Here is a 19,203-nt window from a genome sequence, read left to right as displayed (position 1 = left end):
TGATTCACTGCAGCAATACCTACTCCCCAAGATACAAACTACTATTTGAAATTCAAAAGGACTTGCCTCTTCTGATATAGAAAATGCTGCAGTAAAAAAACCAGGAATTAAAACTCCAGCTGCTATCATAGGGTTCCCTTTTTGCCAGTACCTCCCTTATTTGGGGTCTGATCACTGCACATCAAAGGCACGTATTCCCCCCCCCCTTTCTTCCCATATCCTAGAAGTTGTCACACCCTGGCACCACTTCCGTTTTGGTATCTCCAGGTTCTCATCTAGCCACTATACGCCCTTTCAATGGTCTTCCGTATCCAATTTACTGAAAATTACTTATCGAAAAAATCTTCAATTGCTCTGAATGCCTCTTCTAAACCATTGTGTCTCCTCCATACCGATCACCCCTTTCCAGTTTCCTACACTGACTCCATGGGAAGCATTGCACTGACTTGAAGATTCGCTTTGGAGCTCTCTCTACTCATGTGTCTTCATTCCTTTCACACAAGGCTCACTATCAGCCACTTTTCCTACTCCCCTTTCTCTGAACTTTCTGCCATGCAACAGTTCTGTATCCCTGTATAGACTTATTTTCCTGCAGCTCCACTTCTTTAGCCACCTTCCTGGCTATTCTCAGAAACACTCTTCTATTCAGGGCTACTACGGGCATTATTAAATTCCTGCATGGAAGATTTCCACTCCTGCATAAAGTAGGAAAAGCACAATGTGCAGGAATACATGTTTAGAGTACTAAAGATGTTTAAATAATTTCTGTCTAAACAATGGACTCTTTAGGATTTATTTAGTGAAAAGCTCAAGAGCTTGATATAATACGGCTGGGAACCCTTATCCTGTATTTGCAAATTACTGTTTTATTTAACTCTCATTTCCTTTGAGATACTCACCTGAAACATTGTTAACACCAAATGACCAGATACCACTGTGTCCAACAGGAGCTGCAAAGTTGGTTCCCAAGGGGGTAGGTGTGACAGAACCTCCTTGACGAATCCTAGCAAGTCTTTCTGTTCCAATAGGCGGTGGCACCTTTCGATCTTGTGCTGTGCTCCCTGATTTTGGCTGACCCAGAGAAGAAGGTGCAGAAGCAGCTGAAAGGGGCGAGGATGATCCCGAGGAAACTGATGGAATAGGAGATTCACCTGATGAAAAAACAGTTCTCTTGCTTTATCACACATGAAATGCTGAGTTACCTTAACTGCTGCTCTAGGATGCTTCCACTAGAGATGAAATTCTCAATGCTTCAGCAAAAGTACACTTCTACTGAAATCAGTGGGATTTAAATACTAAAAACATTTTTTGTATAGTACTGTATCAGTATTTTGAAATAGATGAAAACTGTGTTTTGAATTTTAATGCATCTTAAATTAGGTTATAACATGGTGCTTCATGATATTGTTTATTATTAGCTCATGTCTTCAAAACTGTACATCCATCAAGGAGCTGTTTGAGAACATGCTTCAGGGAATGCATTGGCAAAGCAGACCACTTCTTATTGGACAATTCTGACAGGTGGCTGGGATTGCTCACCTGCCAAAGGTGGCCCATGCACTGCAAGGAGATTGAGATCTGACTTGTCGGCCAAAAGGGTCTCCCTCCCTTCCCCAAGTGTCTCTAATCATCAGCCTCAACAAAAAGCTGGGACTCCCTGCCTAAGTTATCTAGGCTCTTTAAACTTTTATACTTCAGAGCTATCTGCCAGGTTTATTGTTCTTTGTCCCTGACTGACATAGGAGCCAATGGCTCTCTAGTTTATTTACTAAGCTTAAAAGGAACGTTTTCTCCATGACTGATCTATGAAACAGACTGGACTGTGTAGTGGTCTGTTAACAAGCACTCAACTGATCTTCCCATCTCCATACACCAATGTCTAGGATAAATAAGCCACTAAAGAGAGAGATAAGGGGAGAAATAACCCAAAGGCAGCCAGCCAGCAGCTTCCTTGTGGTGTATAACTGCAGCCTCCTCCAAATCACTGCTGAACAAACAAAATTATCAAGAGCTGATCTCATTCAGCAAGCATCCTATATAGACCAACTCTCTAGCTGAATCTATAACTTGACTTAAGCATCACGTATTTACATTCAGATATTCTTAATTTGTCTGGGATCAGATAGATAGATAGATAGATAGATAGATGGATAGATAGGGGCAGTTTAAAAGTAATGGGTCTAAACTAAAGCAAATGTGCAACTGCATGCATATTTCCTTTAAATTGTTTTTAAGGCCAGCAGTGGTCATAGGGAGCTGCAAATTTGAGTGGGTAAACAATGAAATGGGAAGCGTATCTTTATCTTCCTTCCAACAGAGAGAAAAATAATTGTGACAGATTTGTGTGTAGGGAAAGCCAGATGGGAAAAGTCAAGCAACCCTCACTCCATCTATTCTTCTACTCAAACTCTCTGAAAAGGAAGGGGAACCTTCATGTGACTGCATGTTATGTCTAATTTGGCCCCTTTTAAGCAGTTCAGTAATTTCATCTTTTAAAATTGCCTCAATTTCTTTAATTAATGCTGAAAACAAATTTATGTGTTAGAATCATACAGCCAGCAAAAAGGTCAATACCAACAGACTGAAGAGTTGAATTAGACAGACCCCCAAAACTCCTACATGAATTTGTAGCACTTGTCCAAGGGTGTGGTGAAAAATGCTGTCTGTTAAAGCTGGGGGTCCCAACAGGTGCTGGCCCTTGAAGATAAACCCGTGCTCCTTGAATGTTTGCTGAAAAACCAGCCATAGGCGCTGAAGAGGAGTTTGAGGAGCTGCTGGATGGATCTAGAGAAGGTAAGTCTACAATTAATATGATTATGTCTGAGAAAATAACTCCAAAGACCCTACTTGTTACCCAGTTATTCTATGAATTACAGAAACCCTCCCATCGTAATCTGATGAGGTTTGTAGGATAAACAGATTCTCATTTATCTTGATTTCTATCATTAAATAGGGCTGTGTTACATTTGGGATTTTTCTAGCCTGCCCATATAATAATTAATTACATCCTGTGTTTTAAATATTACTTGCTTCTAGCATGAACTGCTCTTCACAATCCTACCTAAAATTAAGGAGAACATTTATAGATGTTCTGTGCATAGTTGAGTTGGCATAAATAGTTAAGCCAAGATAGGGGAAATTATTTGTTATTGCCAAACTGGTCAAATTCCCAGTATATACAGTAATCTCAAAATGGCAGTTACCTGTATAGTTTTGCAGTGCAAATATTTTCAGACTGGGTCACACTAATACCAACCTGGCTTGATGTGAGCATTTCACAACATTAAACTATCACTCTTACTGCAGGCATTAAACATTTTTCAAAACTTCAGGGAAGAAAACACAACCAGCGTAGAATTCAATTCAAAACCACATTTTTAGATGAAGCAGACCAGGAGTGGTTAACCTGATGTTGTTGGGACTACAGTTCCCATAATCTCTGCCCACTGGCCACATTTGCTGAGATAAATTCAAATACCGTACATCTGGAACAGATTCCCCATCCCTTCTGTAGACTCAATGAAAATATTTTGCTCCTCTTTTGCAGCAAAAGCCAATAATGGGATAGTCTGCTGCTCAAGACCATTTTCTCATGGTTGATTAAGCTATTTTGCTTGCGTATTTAGGTTCTAAACTAGCGAGAACGCCTCCCCAGATGGCTGAATATTGGTGCTTTTCCACTTTACCTCTCTCTATGTGGTTTGTTGCGTGGTGTATTTTAAGAGTTCTTACAGGGCCTCACTTCATCCCCAGAATGACTGTGGGATAACTGAGGGTCACTATTCGGGTTTGCTTGTTCTTTAAATGCCACCACATAGTGGATGGTTGAAAGGCTTCTAAATTAACATCCCACAAGTCTCCTTTATGTCCATTAGTACACACATAATTTTCTCACAATGGCATTCACATAAACAGGTCACAAGGATATAATGCCCATGTCATGCAGAACTTGGTTTAAACTATGAACAGCAGCAAGTTGAGTAAAATCCTTCTTAATCTTATTTTACCCATTATGGTCTCTGTAAAGGTTAGTACTATCAGGACTGAGGCTTAGAAATGCTGCCTATGCTCAGCAATTGGTTATTACATCAATGTGTCAAAGATAAATATATGTAAACAGCATCAGCAAAGATTCAGAATGGGTTTGGTTTTTTTTAAACTGAACCCTACTGGAATTCAAGTTTGAGAATCTGAGAAATCTCAGAGGTGACTGAAGAGGAAATATCATCTGCTAAGTATAAAGCACAATGCAAAACCTTAGTGCAAGCATAACATAATCAAAGAGTGTGGCTTGTATTGACTGCAATTAAAACTGGTCAACACCACCAATCAGCAACAGAGGGAATGGCCATCCTTCCACTTCCTATTTAATTATGCAACTTATTTTTATCTCATTATGGTTCTAACAAGAGTTCAAAAATAAAAAAAGCAGAGCAAAGCGTTAATAGGTGGAATGCTGAGAAACATTTTCCTAAAATGCAACTTTTGGTTCCATTTTGTTATGGAGTAAAGAATAAGGCTAACTTATCAATGAATCACATTATCTTGTCTTAGAGGAAGAGAGAAACAGGAAAGGGGAGGGACTGGTATGCAGGTATGCGAAGGATTAAACAAAAAGTCCCCATCCTCTATATGGGCCAGAATTTTTCTTTAGGATGTTCTGTTTCCCCCATCATTTCACAGGAGTTACCTGAACCAATATTGTGTGCCAACGTTCATTCTACAGAGTCACACCAATTCCCTCATCTCTTGGTTATATTAAGTCACATTATGAAGAAAATATCAACTGGGTAAAAACAATCAAAGACCCAACACAATTCTTGTTTTCAGTGTTCCTCTGGTTCAGGATCACAGAAACAATTTTAAAGTTTGGGGAAGTTTTTCAATTGCTATCAAGAGGCCACGAAGAATTATATTCCTTTCCATGCAGAACATAGCAACTCACCTACAGGACTAGTTGAAACTCTCTGGGAAGGAGGCCGGAACCCTGGAGCCTTGGAGTTATCAGGATGCACATTTTCCATGTGCCCCATCACAGAGTTACCCAAAAACGTAGACTGGACAGTGTAAGGTTGGTCTGCTGCTCCTCGTGTGGACAGTGGGCAGTCTCCCCATCCCTGGTTAGCTGGCACCTGGTTGCTATCAAAAAGACTGCTAAAGTGATTGAAGAGTGTTGCTGGGCCAAATGTAGGAGGCAAGGATTTGTTTGCTGGGTTAATATGCATCTGAGAACCGTTCATAACGTTCATGGGCGATGACAGCTGAACTGTGGGTGGTGGCCCTTGCGAAGGTGTCAAAGGTACTGCATTTGTAACAAAAATGGACTGAGGTTCCTGATGTATGTTTGCATTTGGTACCATTGAATAAAATGAATTTCTAGGTTGCATTCTGTGAGAGACACGGGGTGCTGGTACAGCTAACTGAGGTAAGGTACCATTGTCCTGATTATCCGTAGCAACCGATCTAGGTGACACTAAGCTTAATGGAGTAGGTTCTGAACTGGAAGAGAAAGGCATAGATATGGGAGGACTTAAGTCAGACATATTGGTCGGCAGTGTTTCATCTTGCGCATTGTTTGGAGGTGCAGGACTGCTTGATGTGCACGTTTCTATGACTCCTGAAGTGCTGCCAGATGAGATATTGCTGCTAGCAGCAACCGATGATGGCACACATGCGTTTCCAACAGATTGTTCTGGTGTTGATGCCTTTTCTTTGGGTACTGGGGCAGAAGAAACAGCATCTGTTTTAAGTGCAGACTGCTGTGCCTGGGGAACACTAGCGGGCAGAAATGTAGTGGGAACATGCCCCATGTTTTCAGGTGCAGGAGAAGCTGAAGGCAGTGTGCTACATGTAGTTGTCACAGTTGAGATCGCTGTCGTCATGGTACTTGTTTTAGGAACGCAAGCGAACAACTGTTTCCTGACTGATGATGGAGTCCGGTTACTTGTAACACAGAGTGGCTGGGAGGATGCAACTACTGAAGAGACAGTACCAGGACAAGTGGGAGCTAAACCCGTGGATTCAGGCTGCAAAATATTGCCGTTCTGGTTAACTACGCGACTTGAACTGTTATGCTTTGGAGAGCTATTTGTGCTGCCTGGGTTAACTGGCCTCACTGGGAATGGTCCCCAGGTGTTTGGAGAGGTTGAAAATGTTCCTCCAAATTGGGCCATCGGTAAGCGAGGGTGACGAATTTGTTGCATAGTTTGGGCAGCCAATATGGCAAAGTGAGGGTGGGAATAAGCTAAGGGAAGAGAGACTGGAAAAGAAGAGCGCACGTTTGCAGGGACATTCTTGCTTAATTTGTTAGCAGACTGGAAGGTAGACAGCGTTGATGACTGAGAGGTGACAAGAGATGGAGCTCCAAGGGGAAATGAGTTTTTGTTTGATGCTGAAGCAGTACTGACGCCAGATGAAAAATTTGTATGGACTGACTTGGTGCTGGAAGCAGGTGTTCTTATATGAGTTTTAGGAATTAAATCTTCCAGTTCCTTGGCAGGATCTTGAATAAGGGCATTAATAAGTTGTACTGCATATCTTGTTGATTCTGTTCCACCCCTGAAATAGAGAAGGCAGGATCATCTTTAGAACACAAGCCTCAGTTCAGTACAACTTAAATCCATTTGAAAAACATGAGCTTTAAACATTAGATTTTAGGCACTCTACCTTATTGTGATCATTCTCTCTCCATTTTTATCTTTTTGTTTGTCCACATCAATGTGAGCACCAGTGACATCCTGGATTGCTGTGATGTTGCACCCACCTCTTCCCATTATTCGAGAAACAACGGATGCTGGGACAGAGAGCTTTTTTGACCTAAATGACAAAAATTATAAATGTTTTGAGGGCTTCCTGCTTTTAAGTTTAAGAGATTTAGGTAGTATTATTATATACTTGGCCTGAAAAGCGAGATGAGAGCTGCACCCCATAGTCGCCTCTGACTGGACTTAACTGTCCAGGAGTCCTTTACCTTTAACCAAATATTATAGCATGTCATTTTGATAACTAGACAGGCATCTCAGGGTAGTTAAGTGATATTCTTGTGGATATTCTGGGACTTGTTAGATGTGTGTTCTGGGCATGTGAATTTTTGTTTAACTTAGGCTAATAGCTCTTAAGATAATGCTACTGTAATTCACACATTAACTGACAAACTTTTAAAAAGCCCCCCTTGAGAATATGAGTATTACTGACAAACTGAATGGTTACTATGCCTTTTAACTGCTATGCATGCTTTAGAACTGGAGATATACCACATATTTTACTCTACAGCTCTGAAAACACTAATGAAGAAACTCCATGTGTGCTGAAAGGCATGGAAAGGTTTTTGGTGTGTTTTTTTAAAAAAAAATCCCTGTTATTATATATCTTGTACCTGTTGACTCCCTATCTTTTCCTTTAGTTATTTTAAAAAATGACATTCCCTCCAACAATTCCAGCAGCATTGGAAGTTTTAAAGCCCTTTCCCCAGCACTTCCTCACATGGATCCTATTTTCTTCCTCTCTTCAGCTCAGTTCCGAAAGTGATACATAAACCCCTGTAATCCACACTCCCTGAAGTTCTAAACCCTCACTGATTCCACCCACAGCCTAATCTACAGCCTATTCATAAATCCCCTTCAACTCCAATGCAGAACTTTTGAATGCCACCAACGTACCTTTTTGCTCCTGAAAGACAGCGTCCGCCTCTCTGCAGCTGAAACTGTTCAATTGGCGTTGACTGCAGAGTGTTGCTAGGGGAAGGGTCCTTTAAAACTCTGCCTACTTGCCTGTCAAGGATACAAAATACAATTTTTCATTAGTTTTCTAGGCAAGAGATGAAAAGAGAGCCAAGTCATACATTTCCAAGCTCAGGTCCAGACAAGAAAACGAGAACGAGTTCTCTCGTTCTCCCTGTTTTATTTGTTACATATATATTATCAATCTCTATGGAAACCCAAGGGATCTCCAAGCCAGATATTAGCAGGTCCCAGATCTACTCAGCTCTACACATATGGAACTATTGTAGGCACTTCCAAAACATGTTCTAATTATACCCTAGATTAGTCAAGACTAAAAATTTTAAGAAACTGGTGTGATAGGCATATGGAACCTGAAATTGTGCATAATTTAGATGGCAGCCCATTTAAGGCCTATTGAAATCAGTTGAGCAGTTAATGGCTTATTGTCCTCCCCATTTCAACAGGATTAAGTACTTCATTAGAATCACTGTGCTCCAGACAGGGCAGAATCTATAGCTCTGTTAGGATAGCAAAATATCTCTTTTTAAAATAGTTTCTTGACAGAGAGGGAAGGCTTTGGAAGCATACATATTTCTACAAAATTCACTATTGTTAATATGTTTACAAATTCATCAGCAGCCAAGAAAAAAGTTACATCAGAACTGTTACAAATGGAAAAGTATATAGTTTCATATTACCGGCTCAGATTTAAAATGTCAAAGTTTCCTGTACTGAAAAGCAGTTCACATGGCTTCTAAAAGCTCTGTATTGTTTGCCTCTATTAAGTGTACTTTTTATATTGTAAATAGGCCTGTGCTCCTCGGATGAAGGGTAGTACAGAAATTTAATTAATAATAATAATTTATTTATTAAATTTATATACTGCCCTTCATCTCAAGGCAGTTCACAAGATAAAAATACAAGATAGAAGAACAAAGTAAGTAGTTAAAACAAAAAACCCTCTTCTCACAAACACATTTTAAAAACTATAGAATTATAGCTATCAACTTTTTCCTTTTCTTGCGAGGAACCCTATTTGGAATAAGGGAATTTCCCTTTTTTAAAAAAGGGAAACACTGACAGCTATGTGTAGAATATCAATCAGCCAAGGGCCTGGTTGAAGAGGAATGTTTTTGCCTGGTGCCTAAAGATATATAATGAAGGTGCCAGATGGACCTCTCTGGGGAGAGCCTTCTACAAATGGGGAGCCACTGCGGAAAAGGCCCATTCTCCTGTTGCCACCCTCTAGACTTCTCATGGAGGAGGCACACAGAGAAGGGCTCAGATGACGATTGCAGGCTCCGGGTTGGTTTATATGAGGTGAGTTGGTCCTTGAGGTATTGCAGTCCTGAGCTGCTTAAGGCTTTATAGGTCAAAACCAGCACTCCGAATTGGGTCTGGAAGCTGATTGGCAGCCAGTGTAGTCTGGCCAGGATCAGTATATGCTCAAACTGTCTTGCACCTGTAAACAACCTGGCTGCCAAATTCTGCACCAGCTGAAGTTTCTGAACTGTCTTCAGAGGCAGCCCTACGTATAATGCATTTCAGTATTCCAACCTAGAGGTTTCCAGAGCACAGACAACAGAAGTTAGGCTATCCCTGTCCAGACAGGGGCACAGCTGGGCCACCAGCCGAAGCGGATGGAAGGCAATCAGCACCACTGAGGCCACCTGAGGCTCAAGCGACAGCAAAGGATCCAGGAGTCCCCCAAGCTGCTCACCTGCTCCTTCAGAGGCAGCATAACCCCATCAAGAGCAGGCAACCTCCCATCCATCCAGACCAGTGCCTTAGTCTTATCTGGACTGAGCTTCAGCTTGTTGGCTCTCATCTGGTCCATTACTGAGGCAAGAAAACGGTCCAGCACACCCACTGCCTCACCTGCAGATGCTAAGGTGAAGTAGAGCTGTGTCATCAGCATATTGCTGACAACGTACTCCAAAATTCCAAATGACCCCACTCAGCGGTTTCATGTAAACAGCAGAGGGGATAAAATCGAGCCCTGAGGAACTCCACATTGACGGTTCCACGAGGCTGCAGAGCACTCCCCAAGCATCACCCTCTGAGAACCACCATCCAAGTAGGACCAGAACCACTGCAAAGTGGTGCCACCTACCCTCAACGCAGACAACTGCTCCAGAAACCGATGGTACTGAAAGTTGCTAAGAGGTTAAGAAAGAGCGCCTGAATCTGGTGCATGAACATCCACTCTAGAACCTTGCCCAAGAACGGGAGTAGTTTTACCACTGTCTCCTTCAAGCAGGCAGGGACCAACCCCTCTCGTAAGAAGGCATGAATCACCTGCCTGACCCAGCCAGCTGTCTCCTCACTGCTAGTTTTTTATCAGCCACGAGGGTCCAGAGCCTAAGTGGTTGCCCTGACTAATCCAAGCACCTTGTCTGCATCCTCGAGCCTTACTAACTTAACAACAACAACAACAACAGGGCTCTGACAAGAGAATTGACAGTCTGCTTCCCACACCCCCAGCATCTCAGCTTTACATAATAGGGGGCATACACAAACCTCAGGCTCAACTCCTCGCAGAACCTTCAGTGTGAACTAGGATCCATGAGTATGTGCTGCTTATGTGATGCTACTGAACACTTAAGTTTGTGTGATAGGAGAGAGCATGTGACCCTAATGTTTGCTCAACTCCACAGCATTTAAGACTTATAATGTATGTTAACGTTAGCAAATGCCAAGTGCTTAAAAAAAAAATCTGACACGTGTATCCACTACCATTCGTATACTGTCAAACCTTCACCCCCAATTCAAAACTAACCAAATTACCAATCATGCTCAAACTGGTCAGATGCCATTCATGAAACTGCATGAAACAACTTACCTTCTCACTACTTCTTTCCAGCCTTCTTCTCTTTTTTGCCCTCTTTTTGGACTAGTCAGATTCAACTTTATGTTCGGAGACGTCAGAGGCAGGGACACAGATTTATAACTTGTTGTTAAGGAGTTTGGATTAGCTTCACCTTCAAGTCTAAAAGCAAAGAGAAGTTTGATTATTGATTGCCTGCCACCAAACGATCCAAATCTCAATTCCAATTACTGAATTCCATGTAAGTCAATGATACAAATTGTTATCAATAGAGTCCTCCAAGCACTCAGGCAGCATAATCCTATTTCCAGATGAGTTCAGGTGAGCACAGAATATGGAACATTTGTTCCTAATGCAGGAAGCTCTATCAACAGATCAGCGCTAATGACTATGTAGGGGGGCACTTATTTTGATAAAAGATTAATAACTTTTGATAACAATGGCAGCGTAAAGTGTTATGTGGCAACAGCTGCATTAATTATGTACAAAGGGGATGGGGGACTGTTGAACAGCCTGCTTACCTGAATCTAGTGTTCTTATGAGTGGTAATTATGCAGATACGCTTAAAGGTTATGAACCTGTGCACAGCATTGTTCAGAACTTTTTGAATTTAAAACTAACTTTTGGCACAAACAATTTGCCCAAGTGTAGTGTAAATGTACCACAACTTCCTGCTTGGCACTTAAGAATCATAGTTATACAGCTACCTGCAACAAGGAAGACCAACTGTGTAGATGCACGGATACTATGTGGGAAACATCAATTTCAGGTAAGCAACCTCAGCTTTGTGGTTTTTTTTGTGGGGGCACAAACATAGATTGGTAAGCTAGTTATTGAGATAGTGGATGCAGGTATCTTCGTATGAACAAGGGTAAGGATAGCCCACATCTGAAGTGTTCACTCAGCTTAAGTTGACAACTGGGGCCAGGTAGAACAATACATATGGAGCACCATGCAAAGGTTGTGACTAGAATGTACTCAAAAACCACCTGGTACTTGGGTATTGGGCCAGTTCATGTTACATGGTATGTGAAGAGACTCAATTAGAAAATTCTGAAGATGGCACTTGGATGAAAGACAAAGAAGAAATTCTCCCTAATGGTAAAATGGTGGCTGAAAAGATAACTGAACAGAAAAATGTGGAATTCACCCCATAGGCCACAAGCACTATAGTCAAAGAGCAGATCTTTTACACCAGAAGTATCTAGGTTTAGTTCTAGAAGGTTTGAATAGTGCAGAGGTAGAACCTGTGTGTGGCTGGGCAGACCAAAACTGGTACATATTGCAACTATAACTGAAATCCATCTGGCTGTGACCATGAAAAGGACCTTCTCCATAGCTGTACCAAGGCCCTGGTGCTCAACAAGTTTGTCATGCTCCTGCCACTTGAAACTATAGTGAATGCCAAATATTTTTGTTTAAAAAAGAAGACTTGACTTTGGACTATAACATCTGGTTTTAGTAGCTGGCTGATTTTGAGCTACTTAGATACGTCAGTTGTAATTGTTTCATCTTCTGTTGTTGCTTTTAAAGATTTGTTTTATCTTTTTATGCTATATAACAACAACAATTTATACCCCACCCATAACTCTGCTTAGATCTTGTAAAAACTTGATGTTTTGTTATTTTAATAGTGATGTTCTTAGGTACCTTGTACTATTTATAAGAAATGTAAGGTATGAATCTTTTAAAGAATACGGAACTAGCTAATCATGAAGCGCAGGCCTGTAGCCAACATGTATTCACAGGATCTCTCTAAAACAAGCATGGGAAACTTTTAAAGGGACTTAATTAGGCCCACAGGGCTGTTTCTGTCTAACCACACCCACTTGCCCACACACGACATCAACTGTGGGGGCAGGCAAACCCACAACTGCAAAGGAATCACCAGGAGCATTAAAGGGAGCTTCCCACTGTTCCTTAAAGGTAAAGGTACCCCTGCCTGTCAGGGCCAGTCGTGACCGACTCTAGGGTTGTGCGCCCATCTCACTTAAAAGGCCGGGGGCCAGCGCTGTCCGGAGACACTTCCGGGTCACGTGGCCAGCGTGACAAAGCTGCATCTGGCAAGCCAGCGCAGCACACGGAAACGCCGTTTACCTTCCCGCCAGTAAGCGGTCCCTATTTATCTACTTGCACTGTTCCTTATCAAGCAGTAAATTCCAGTGGGCCTTGCATTCGGTGCTAAATTTTAGAAGGTTCCGAATGTAAGCCTTGCTTGCACAGGGACAATGCAGTGGTAACTCGAGTTAAGTACTTAATTCGTTCCGAGGGTCCGTTCTTAACCTGAAACTGTTCTTAACCTGAAGCACCACTTTAGCTAATGGGGCCTCCTGCTGCCGCCAGAGCATGATTTCTGTTCTCATCCTGAAGCAAAGTTCTTAACCTGAAGCAATATTTCTGGGTTAACGGAGTCTGTAACCTGAAGCATAAGTAACCTGAAGTGTATGTAACCTGAGGTACCACTGTATAAAGTGCACCCTAATATTCCCAATAGTTCCTTTGCAGTCATGTCAGGTATGGATGGGACAGGTGGGTGCAGCAGGGGGAAATGGCCTTGTGCATCACATTAGCCACCCCTGCTCTAGATTATGGGGAATTGGGAACCATTAGCCTTGGGCTAAGCAACACACTTGCATGCTAATGGTCACTGCTCCCACCAACAGGAAACCTTTGATGCAGGAGGATGAGAACAGGTGCTCATGCGCAGAGCAAGCAGCATCTGTTACACCCACCTTCACCACGAGGTCAGAGAACCTGCTGCCCAACCCTGTCTTCAAAGTTACATTCTGGCAAAACTAGATGATATCATTTGCTGTTACTGTTGTCCTGGAGGATTAACGTGCAGCTGTTGCTTTTAATTGCTTTGCTTTGTTTTTGATCAGGAGGGATGAATTAGAGGTTACCAAGGAGAGCTCATCTGCTTAGTAACATCTAACTTGGGGATCTATAAGGTAATTGAAAGCCTCTACTCCCCCAACCTTGAAGCCCAAGGTCCAAAACATGTGCATTCAGAAACATTTCAGCATCAAGCTAGCATGAAAAAGACTCATTAAAAGCTTCAGTAATGGAGATATAACTTGTGACTCACCTGGTTTGCACTTTGGAAACTGAGGTGTTAGTCTTGTCTTCCTGAGAAGGGAGCAGTACTGAGGCGTATCGTCTCTCGCCTGAAGAGTGTGTGTCCATAGTGAAGTTTAGTTCCTGGCTTTTACCACCGCTGCTGCTCTCACTATTGCAATCTGTGCTGTCTAAGTTGTCAGAATCACTATTCCCACCAGCACTACCGCCTCTTGGCTCTCCGTTGATTTTATTTTTATCTGCTTTTTGCTGTGCTAGAGTTATATGCTGGTCTGGCAAAATTATCTGCACATTTTGAGGAGTGTCTTTTGTTTTATTCTTCTTATTCTTTCTATTTGTGCTGGGAGTTGTTACCACATTGGCCCTCTTCTTTCCAAAAGCATTTGTGAAAGTAGTTGATGTTGCAGATATTCCAATAGTAGTTGTAGTGGTTGCACTTGGAGGCTCTAAAGGAACTTCTTGATCAACTGAAACAAAACAGATTTTAAAAAAGTAAAACTTAATGATGGGAAGAGTGCCCCCCCAAAAAAAACCTGTATCAGAATGGTAGTGACTTGTACCATGACATCAAAGGTAGAGTTTTTCTGCAGGTTAGACCAGACTTTTAGCATTCTGGTTTTAAATCTATTTTTTAAATGCTTTACTAGCTGTTTAAATCAATGAATTAAAAAAGCACTTCTTTTGAAACCTGCTATTCTAGGAACTGTTTGTTGATTTTCTTCTGTATGTATCATATAGAACTATATAGCATCAATGTATAAGGTACTTTACAGGGTAGCAAGAACTCAGATGGCCTGAAATTGGACAATATTAATATGCAAAGCTTCATTTCAGAGGGATGAGATTCGAAGGTGATTTCAAAAGCTTTAGGGAAGAGGTGGCTTTGGCTGAGTTACTAACAAGGGAGTAAAAAAAGTGACAGTACAGTGGTGCCCCGCAAGACAAATGCCTCGCAATACAAAAAACTCGCTAGACGAAAGTTTTTTCCGTTCGCGATTTGCCTCGCAAGACGAATTTCCCCTATGGGCTTGCTTCGCAAGACGAAAACGTCTCACGACTTTTTTTCTTTGACTAAAAACAAAGACATGTTTTGTTTATAAAGTTAATTTATTTTCCCTTAAATTTTTGAACTGCTCTTTACAGTATGTGTGACTTTAAAGAGCAGTTAATAAACTGTTGTTGTACCAAATTTGGCTTTGTTTGGACTTTTTTTGACCATAGGAACGCATTAATTGATTTTCAATGCATTCCTATGGGATTTCGTGCTTCGCAAGACGAAAAATTCGCTAGACGACAAAAATTGCGGAACGAATTAATTTCGTCTTGCGGGGCACCACTGTACAACTTGAGTCCCATTTTTGCATTACCCCAGAGTTGCTGCAGAATTTCTTCCCACATGGTTAGGGTAGAGATGAGATAAGCCATTCAGAAGGGGCTGTGACCAGGACTTACTTTACCCAGTGCCATAGGAATAAGTGGTGCTGAAGTCAGTTCCAGTCATCAGAATTATGGGGGGGGGGGGAGAACCCGGGTGTGAAGAAGAAACAGGAAGGGAGAATACTTGAGAGAGCAGGTTATTGTTGGATGGCCAAGGGTAATAGACACAGTGCCTACAGTATCCATTATGTAAGACACACAGATCCTTTCCTAAAGCAGAGTTTAAATCTACAGTCTGACTGGGTTGCGGCAGAAAAGGAAAGATAAAGATTATCCTTTGGGGCCGTCTTGGGAGGCACTGTAGTATGTTGGCTCCAGAGTGTCCTAAAGGATCAGTCCAAGGTGGTGCTGGGGGCCTTCAAGTTCTTACCCTTGATCTGTGGGGTGCTTCAAGGTATTATTCTGACCACACGCTGTTTAATATGGAGAGTTGGACTTTGGTGTCACCAATATACAGACAACACCTAGTTCTAACCTACAACCAGGTTTGTTTTCCCCCCAGCTGGAACTCAGTGCCATTATAAGAGAACAATGGAAGCTTTCATGGTGAGTTAGGGCACCTCTTTTTCTAGAAAAATAGCACTGCCTGCATCTTCCTGATGCTGTGGAACATCTGAACAGGTGTCTGAAAACGATTCTGGCATGCTGAGGCTTAATCCAGACAAGACGGAGGTGCTCTCCATGGATGGAATGATTTAACAGTCCTGAATGGGGAAGCACTCTGGCTTGCATCCTGGGATTAGGCTAGGAATACCTTTTACCAGTTTAGGCTGATACAGCAGCTATGGCCCTATCTAGAGAGACCAGACCTTGCCTCAGTAATCCACACACAAATTACATCCAAGACATTTCCATAATGGATTCTTTGTGTGGCTGCCTTTGAAGATGGTCTGGAAACTCCAACTGGTGCAGGTTTCCACTGCTAGGATGCTGGTAGGGGCAAGGAAACTGGAGGACATGACACCAATTCTGTACCAAATGCACTGGTTATAGGTGCGTTTCTGGATGCAATTCAAAGTGCTTGTATTAACCTTGAAGGCCCTATATGGTTTGAGACAGAATTATCTGAAGGATAATTGTATGAAGCAATCATACAAACTTGCCTGGGCACTGAGATAAGTCTCAGAGGCCCTGTTTGTGTACCTTCCTATGATGTCAATTTGGTTGCCAGGCATGAGAAACGGGGCCTTTTCTGTGGCAGCTCTCAGCCTGTTACACTCCTACACACAGAAGCACAGAAACTATGCATTTTTAAATGGGTTTTAAAACCCATCTTTTTCAAAATGTATTTTCTGGACTAAGCCTTTTCTTCGCTACAGAGTCATTCTAAATACAACTCTACTAGTTATATAAATAAGAAAGGAAAAGCAATGTGTTTGTGTACGATGTACACTGCTAACAGAGTCCCTCACACATGACTTGGATTTCCTTACTCAAATGAAGTGACCAATTATTACCAAAACACATGTAAAAATTACTTTCACTCTGTGCTTTAGAAGAGTTTTAAATCCCAAAAATACAAGTTTAGAAAACTAAGTTGAAGGAGTGATGAATTCCTCACCATCATCATCATTCTCATCTTCATCTTCATCTTCTTGCAGCTCTAGTGTTTCCTTAGGTTTGTGCTCCTCATCTTCTTCCTGTTTTCGTTTTTGCTCTTCTTTCTTCTTCTTTCTCTTCTCCTTCCTCTTCTCTCTTTTTGCTGCAAGAGCCTGCTTTCTACTCTCTTCTCTGGACTGTGGAAAAATAATTTACAATATACCTGATTACACACCAATATAGAATATAAACATATCTACATTGATAACTACAGCAAATGCATTATATAAAGAATTCTAAATTCTCCAGTGTCTTCTTTTTGGCTCAAGAAACCTCCATAATGAATAATCCCCCCACGCAAATAAAATAAAATAATAATAATAATAATAATAATAATAATAATAATAATAATTGGCTGGGTTTCCCAAGCCACTCTGGGCGGCTTCCAACTGAATATTAAAAACAATACCTCATCAAACATTAAAAACTTCCCTAAACATGAAAGTAAAATGAAAAAGTAAAACGAAAAAGTAAAAAAATGAAAGTAAACAGAAGTGCTTTTTCCAATCTGGCTTGGCTCACACAGATCCCATCCTGTGTGGGAAAGCGCACTGTTGCTTAGGTCAACTGTGCTACAAATGTGTTTTGTAATAGATTTGTCTACAGATATGCCTAGATTGTCCTTAAGAGTGGAAACCTTGAAAGCCACCTTCAAATACTGAATATAAATCAATCTGCAGTGGTCCTGCTCTTTTATACAGTGGTACCTCGGGTTACAAACGCTTCAGGTTACAGACTCCGCTAACCTAGAAATAGTGCTTCAGGTTAAGAACTTTGCTTCAGGATGAGAACAGAAATCGTGCTCCAGCAGTGCGGCAGCAGCAGGAGGCCCCATTAGCTAAAGTGGTGCTTCAAGTTAAGAACAGTTTCAGGTTAAGTACGGACCTCCGAAACGAATTAAGTACTTAACCCGAGGTACCACTGTATTGCAATTGTAGACCAATTTTTTATACCTGTTTTTAGTGGACTACATTTAGTTTAAGTTATGTTTAAGTCTAGGCTTCATAAAACACGAATATGATCCTGACTAATTAACATGAACTCAAGAGTCCCCCGAAGGAAACATATGCTTACTAAAAGCTAAAAAAAGTGGTGATCAAGCACACAAGGTGAAGCGGGAGTGCTGGGACTCTTGACACTTGTTTCAAGCTTTATAACTGTATGAGGCTGAGAAAGGGTGTCCAAACTAGACCATAGTGTAGTGGACCACTTTGTGTTATTACTATCCATAACTAAAGTAAGCTTTACTTTGGAATCCCCCCCAACCGCAAGATACTGCTTTAGTAACTACTAGCTTGCTACGTTACACAGGAAGATGTAGCAAGAAGGCCAAATCTAATCCAGAATGTGGCTCATGGGGATGGTTAGGATTTTCAACTGTTAAATCTACAGTGGTGCCTCGCAAGACGAAATTAACTCGTTCCGCGAGTTTTTTCGTCTTGCGGTTTTTTTCGTCTTGCGAATCACGGCGTCGGAAGAGTTTTGGAAAAGCTTCAAAAATCACCAAAGTCTTCAAAAACCTCAAAAAAGGCTACCACACTATGCTATGAGTTGCTCCTCGAAGTCAAGTCACAACTGTATTAACGGTTTTAAGAAAAAGGAAACAAACTTGCAAGACGTTTCCGTCTTGCAAAGCAAGCCCATAGGGAAAATCGTCTTGCGAAGCAACTCAAAAAACCAAAAACCCTTTCGTTTTGCGAGTTTTCGGTCTTGCGAGGCATTCGTCTTGCGAGGTACCACTGTATACCCATTTGATTTAGAAGCCTTGCTAGCCTGAGTGAAGGAGTGATGGTGGCTTCCTCCAGAAAATCAAAATCCACAGCAGACTCAGATTAATCCTCTGCTGCATTTATCCCACGCAGGTGCATGCATGAGTCTGAGAGAGGATTTCACTTGATTTATGTAGCAGTATTTAAGCAAGGGGATGTACTCTATCATCTTACCTTTTCCAAATCTAGCTCTTTTAGCAGGATGCTTGCATTCTTATTTGCTTCAGCTGCTTGCTGGTCCTTTGCCTTCACAATTGTTTCAACACACTGGTGACATTTCTTCAGCAAATCCTATACAGTAGAAAGTTTGTGAAAAGGAAAGATAGGTTCAGCAAGTTGCTAGACACCAAGAACTACTTCACTGGCATAGACAAATGGAGTACCAGAGAATATGTCTGTAGGTAATGAATTAAAACTAGTGATTTTTGATTACTGTTAGGCTGATCTACAGTTTTCTGAAAATACAGCTTTTAAAGCAATTATCAATTTGTTTGCCATACATGTGCTAACTGATCTTTCAATGCAAAAAGAGCAGAATTTATACTGAAGCTGCAAGTTTAATACTGTAAGAGTTTGTTGTTTCAACTGGCAGGCCTTGTGCTGACCAGTTGTCTACCTGCCTACTTTTAGAATACAACTGTAGCATGGCATTCCAAATCTAGAAAGCATTTCTTATGCTGCCCTTGATAACAGGTTCAAAACCATAACTACTAATGGAAGTAAAGGTGATCAATTTCCTTAGGCATATCCAGATTTGCAGATGTTGGATATG

At 41.4% G+C, this 19,203-nt stretch overlaps 2 protein-coding genes across 11 annotated transcripts in view; one reads left to right on the top strand and one right to left on the bottom strand.

Moving 5' to 3' along the window:
• Positions 1-19,203, bottom strand: part of LOC309538548 (ankyrin repeat and KH domain-containing protein 1-like) — a 96,763-nt gene that overhangs the window by 4,353 nt on the left and 73,207 nt on the right. For 4 of the 10 annotated variants that reach the window (XM_082234123.1, XM_082234125.1, XM_082234128.1 and 1 more), the window contains 9 exons: positions 18,606-18,722; positions 16,625-16,799; positions 13,637-14,093; positions 10,564-10,710; positions 7,659-7,769; positions 6,667-6,816; positions 4,946-6,558; positions 2,575-2,784; positions 900-1,151 (listed from right to left, as the gene is read on the bottom strand). In XM_082234123.1, the coding sequence (XP_082090249.1) occupies positions 900-1,151; positions 2,575-2,784; positions 4,946-6,558; positions 6,667-6,816; positions 7,659-7,769; positions 10,564-10,710; positions 13,637-14,093; positions 16,625-16,799; positions 18,606-18,722 (3,232 nt within the window). The remainder of the gene's footprint in view (positions 1-899; positions 1,152-2,574; positions 2,785-4,945; positions 6,559-6,666; positions 6,817-7,658; positions 7,770-10,563; positions 10,711-13,636; positions 14,094-16,624; positions 16,800-18,605; positions 18,723-19,203) is intronic. The other 6 variants (XM_082234126.1, XM_082234127.1, XM_082234130.1 and 3 more) reach the window with 6 other exon arrangements.
• Positions 1-19,203, top strand: part of LOC309538758 (uncharacterized protein) — a 46,418-nt gene that overhangs the window by 21,807 nt on the left and 5,408 nt on the right. The window lies entirely within an intron of this gene.

This window comes from Podarcis vaucheri (genome assembly GCF_965113315.1).
Source record: "Podarcis vaucheri genome assembly, chromosome: 8".
NCBI lineage: Eukaryota > Metazoa > Chordata > Lepidosauria > Squamata > Lacertidae > Podarcis > Podarcis vaucheri.
The sequence above is the reverse complement of the archived record's forward strand: the minus strand, read 5'-3'. Positions and strand labels throughout refer to the sequence as shown.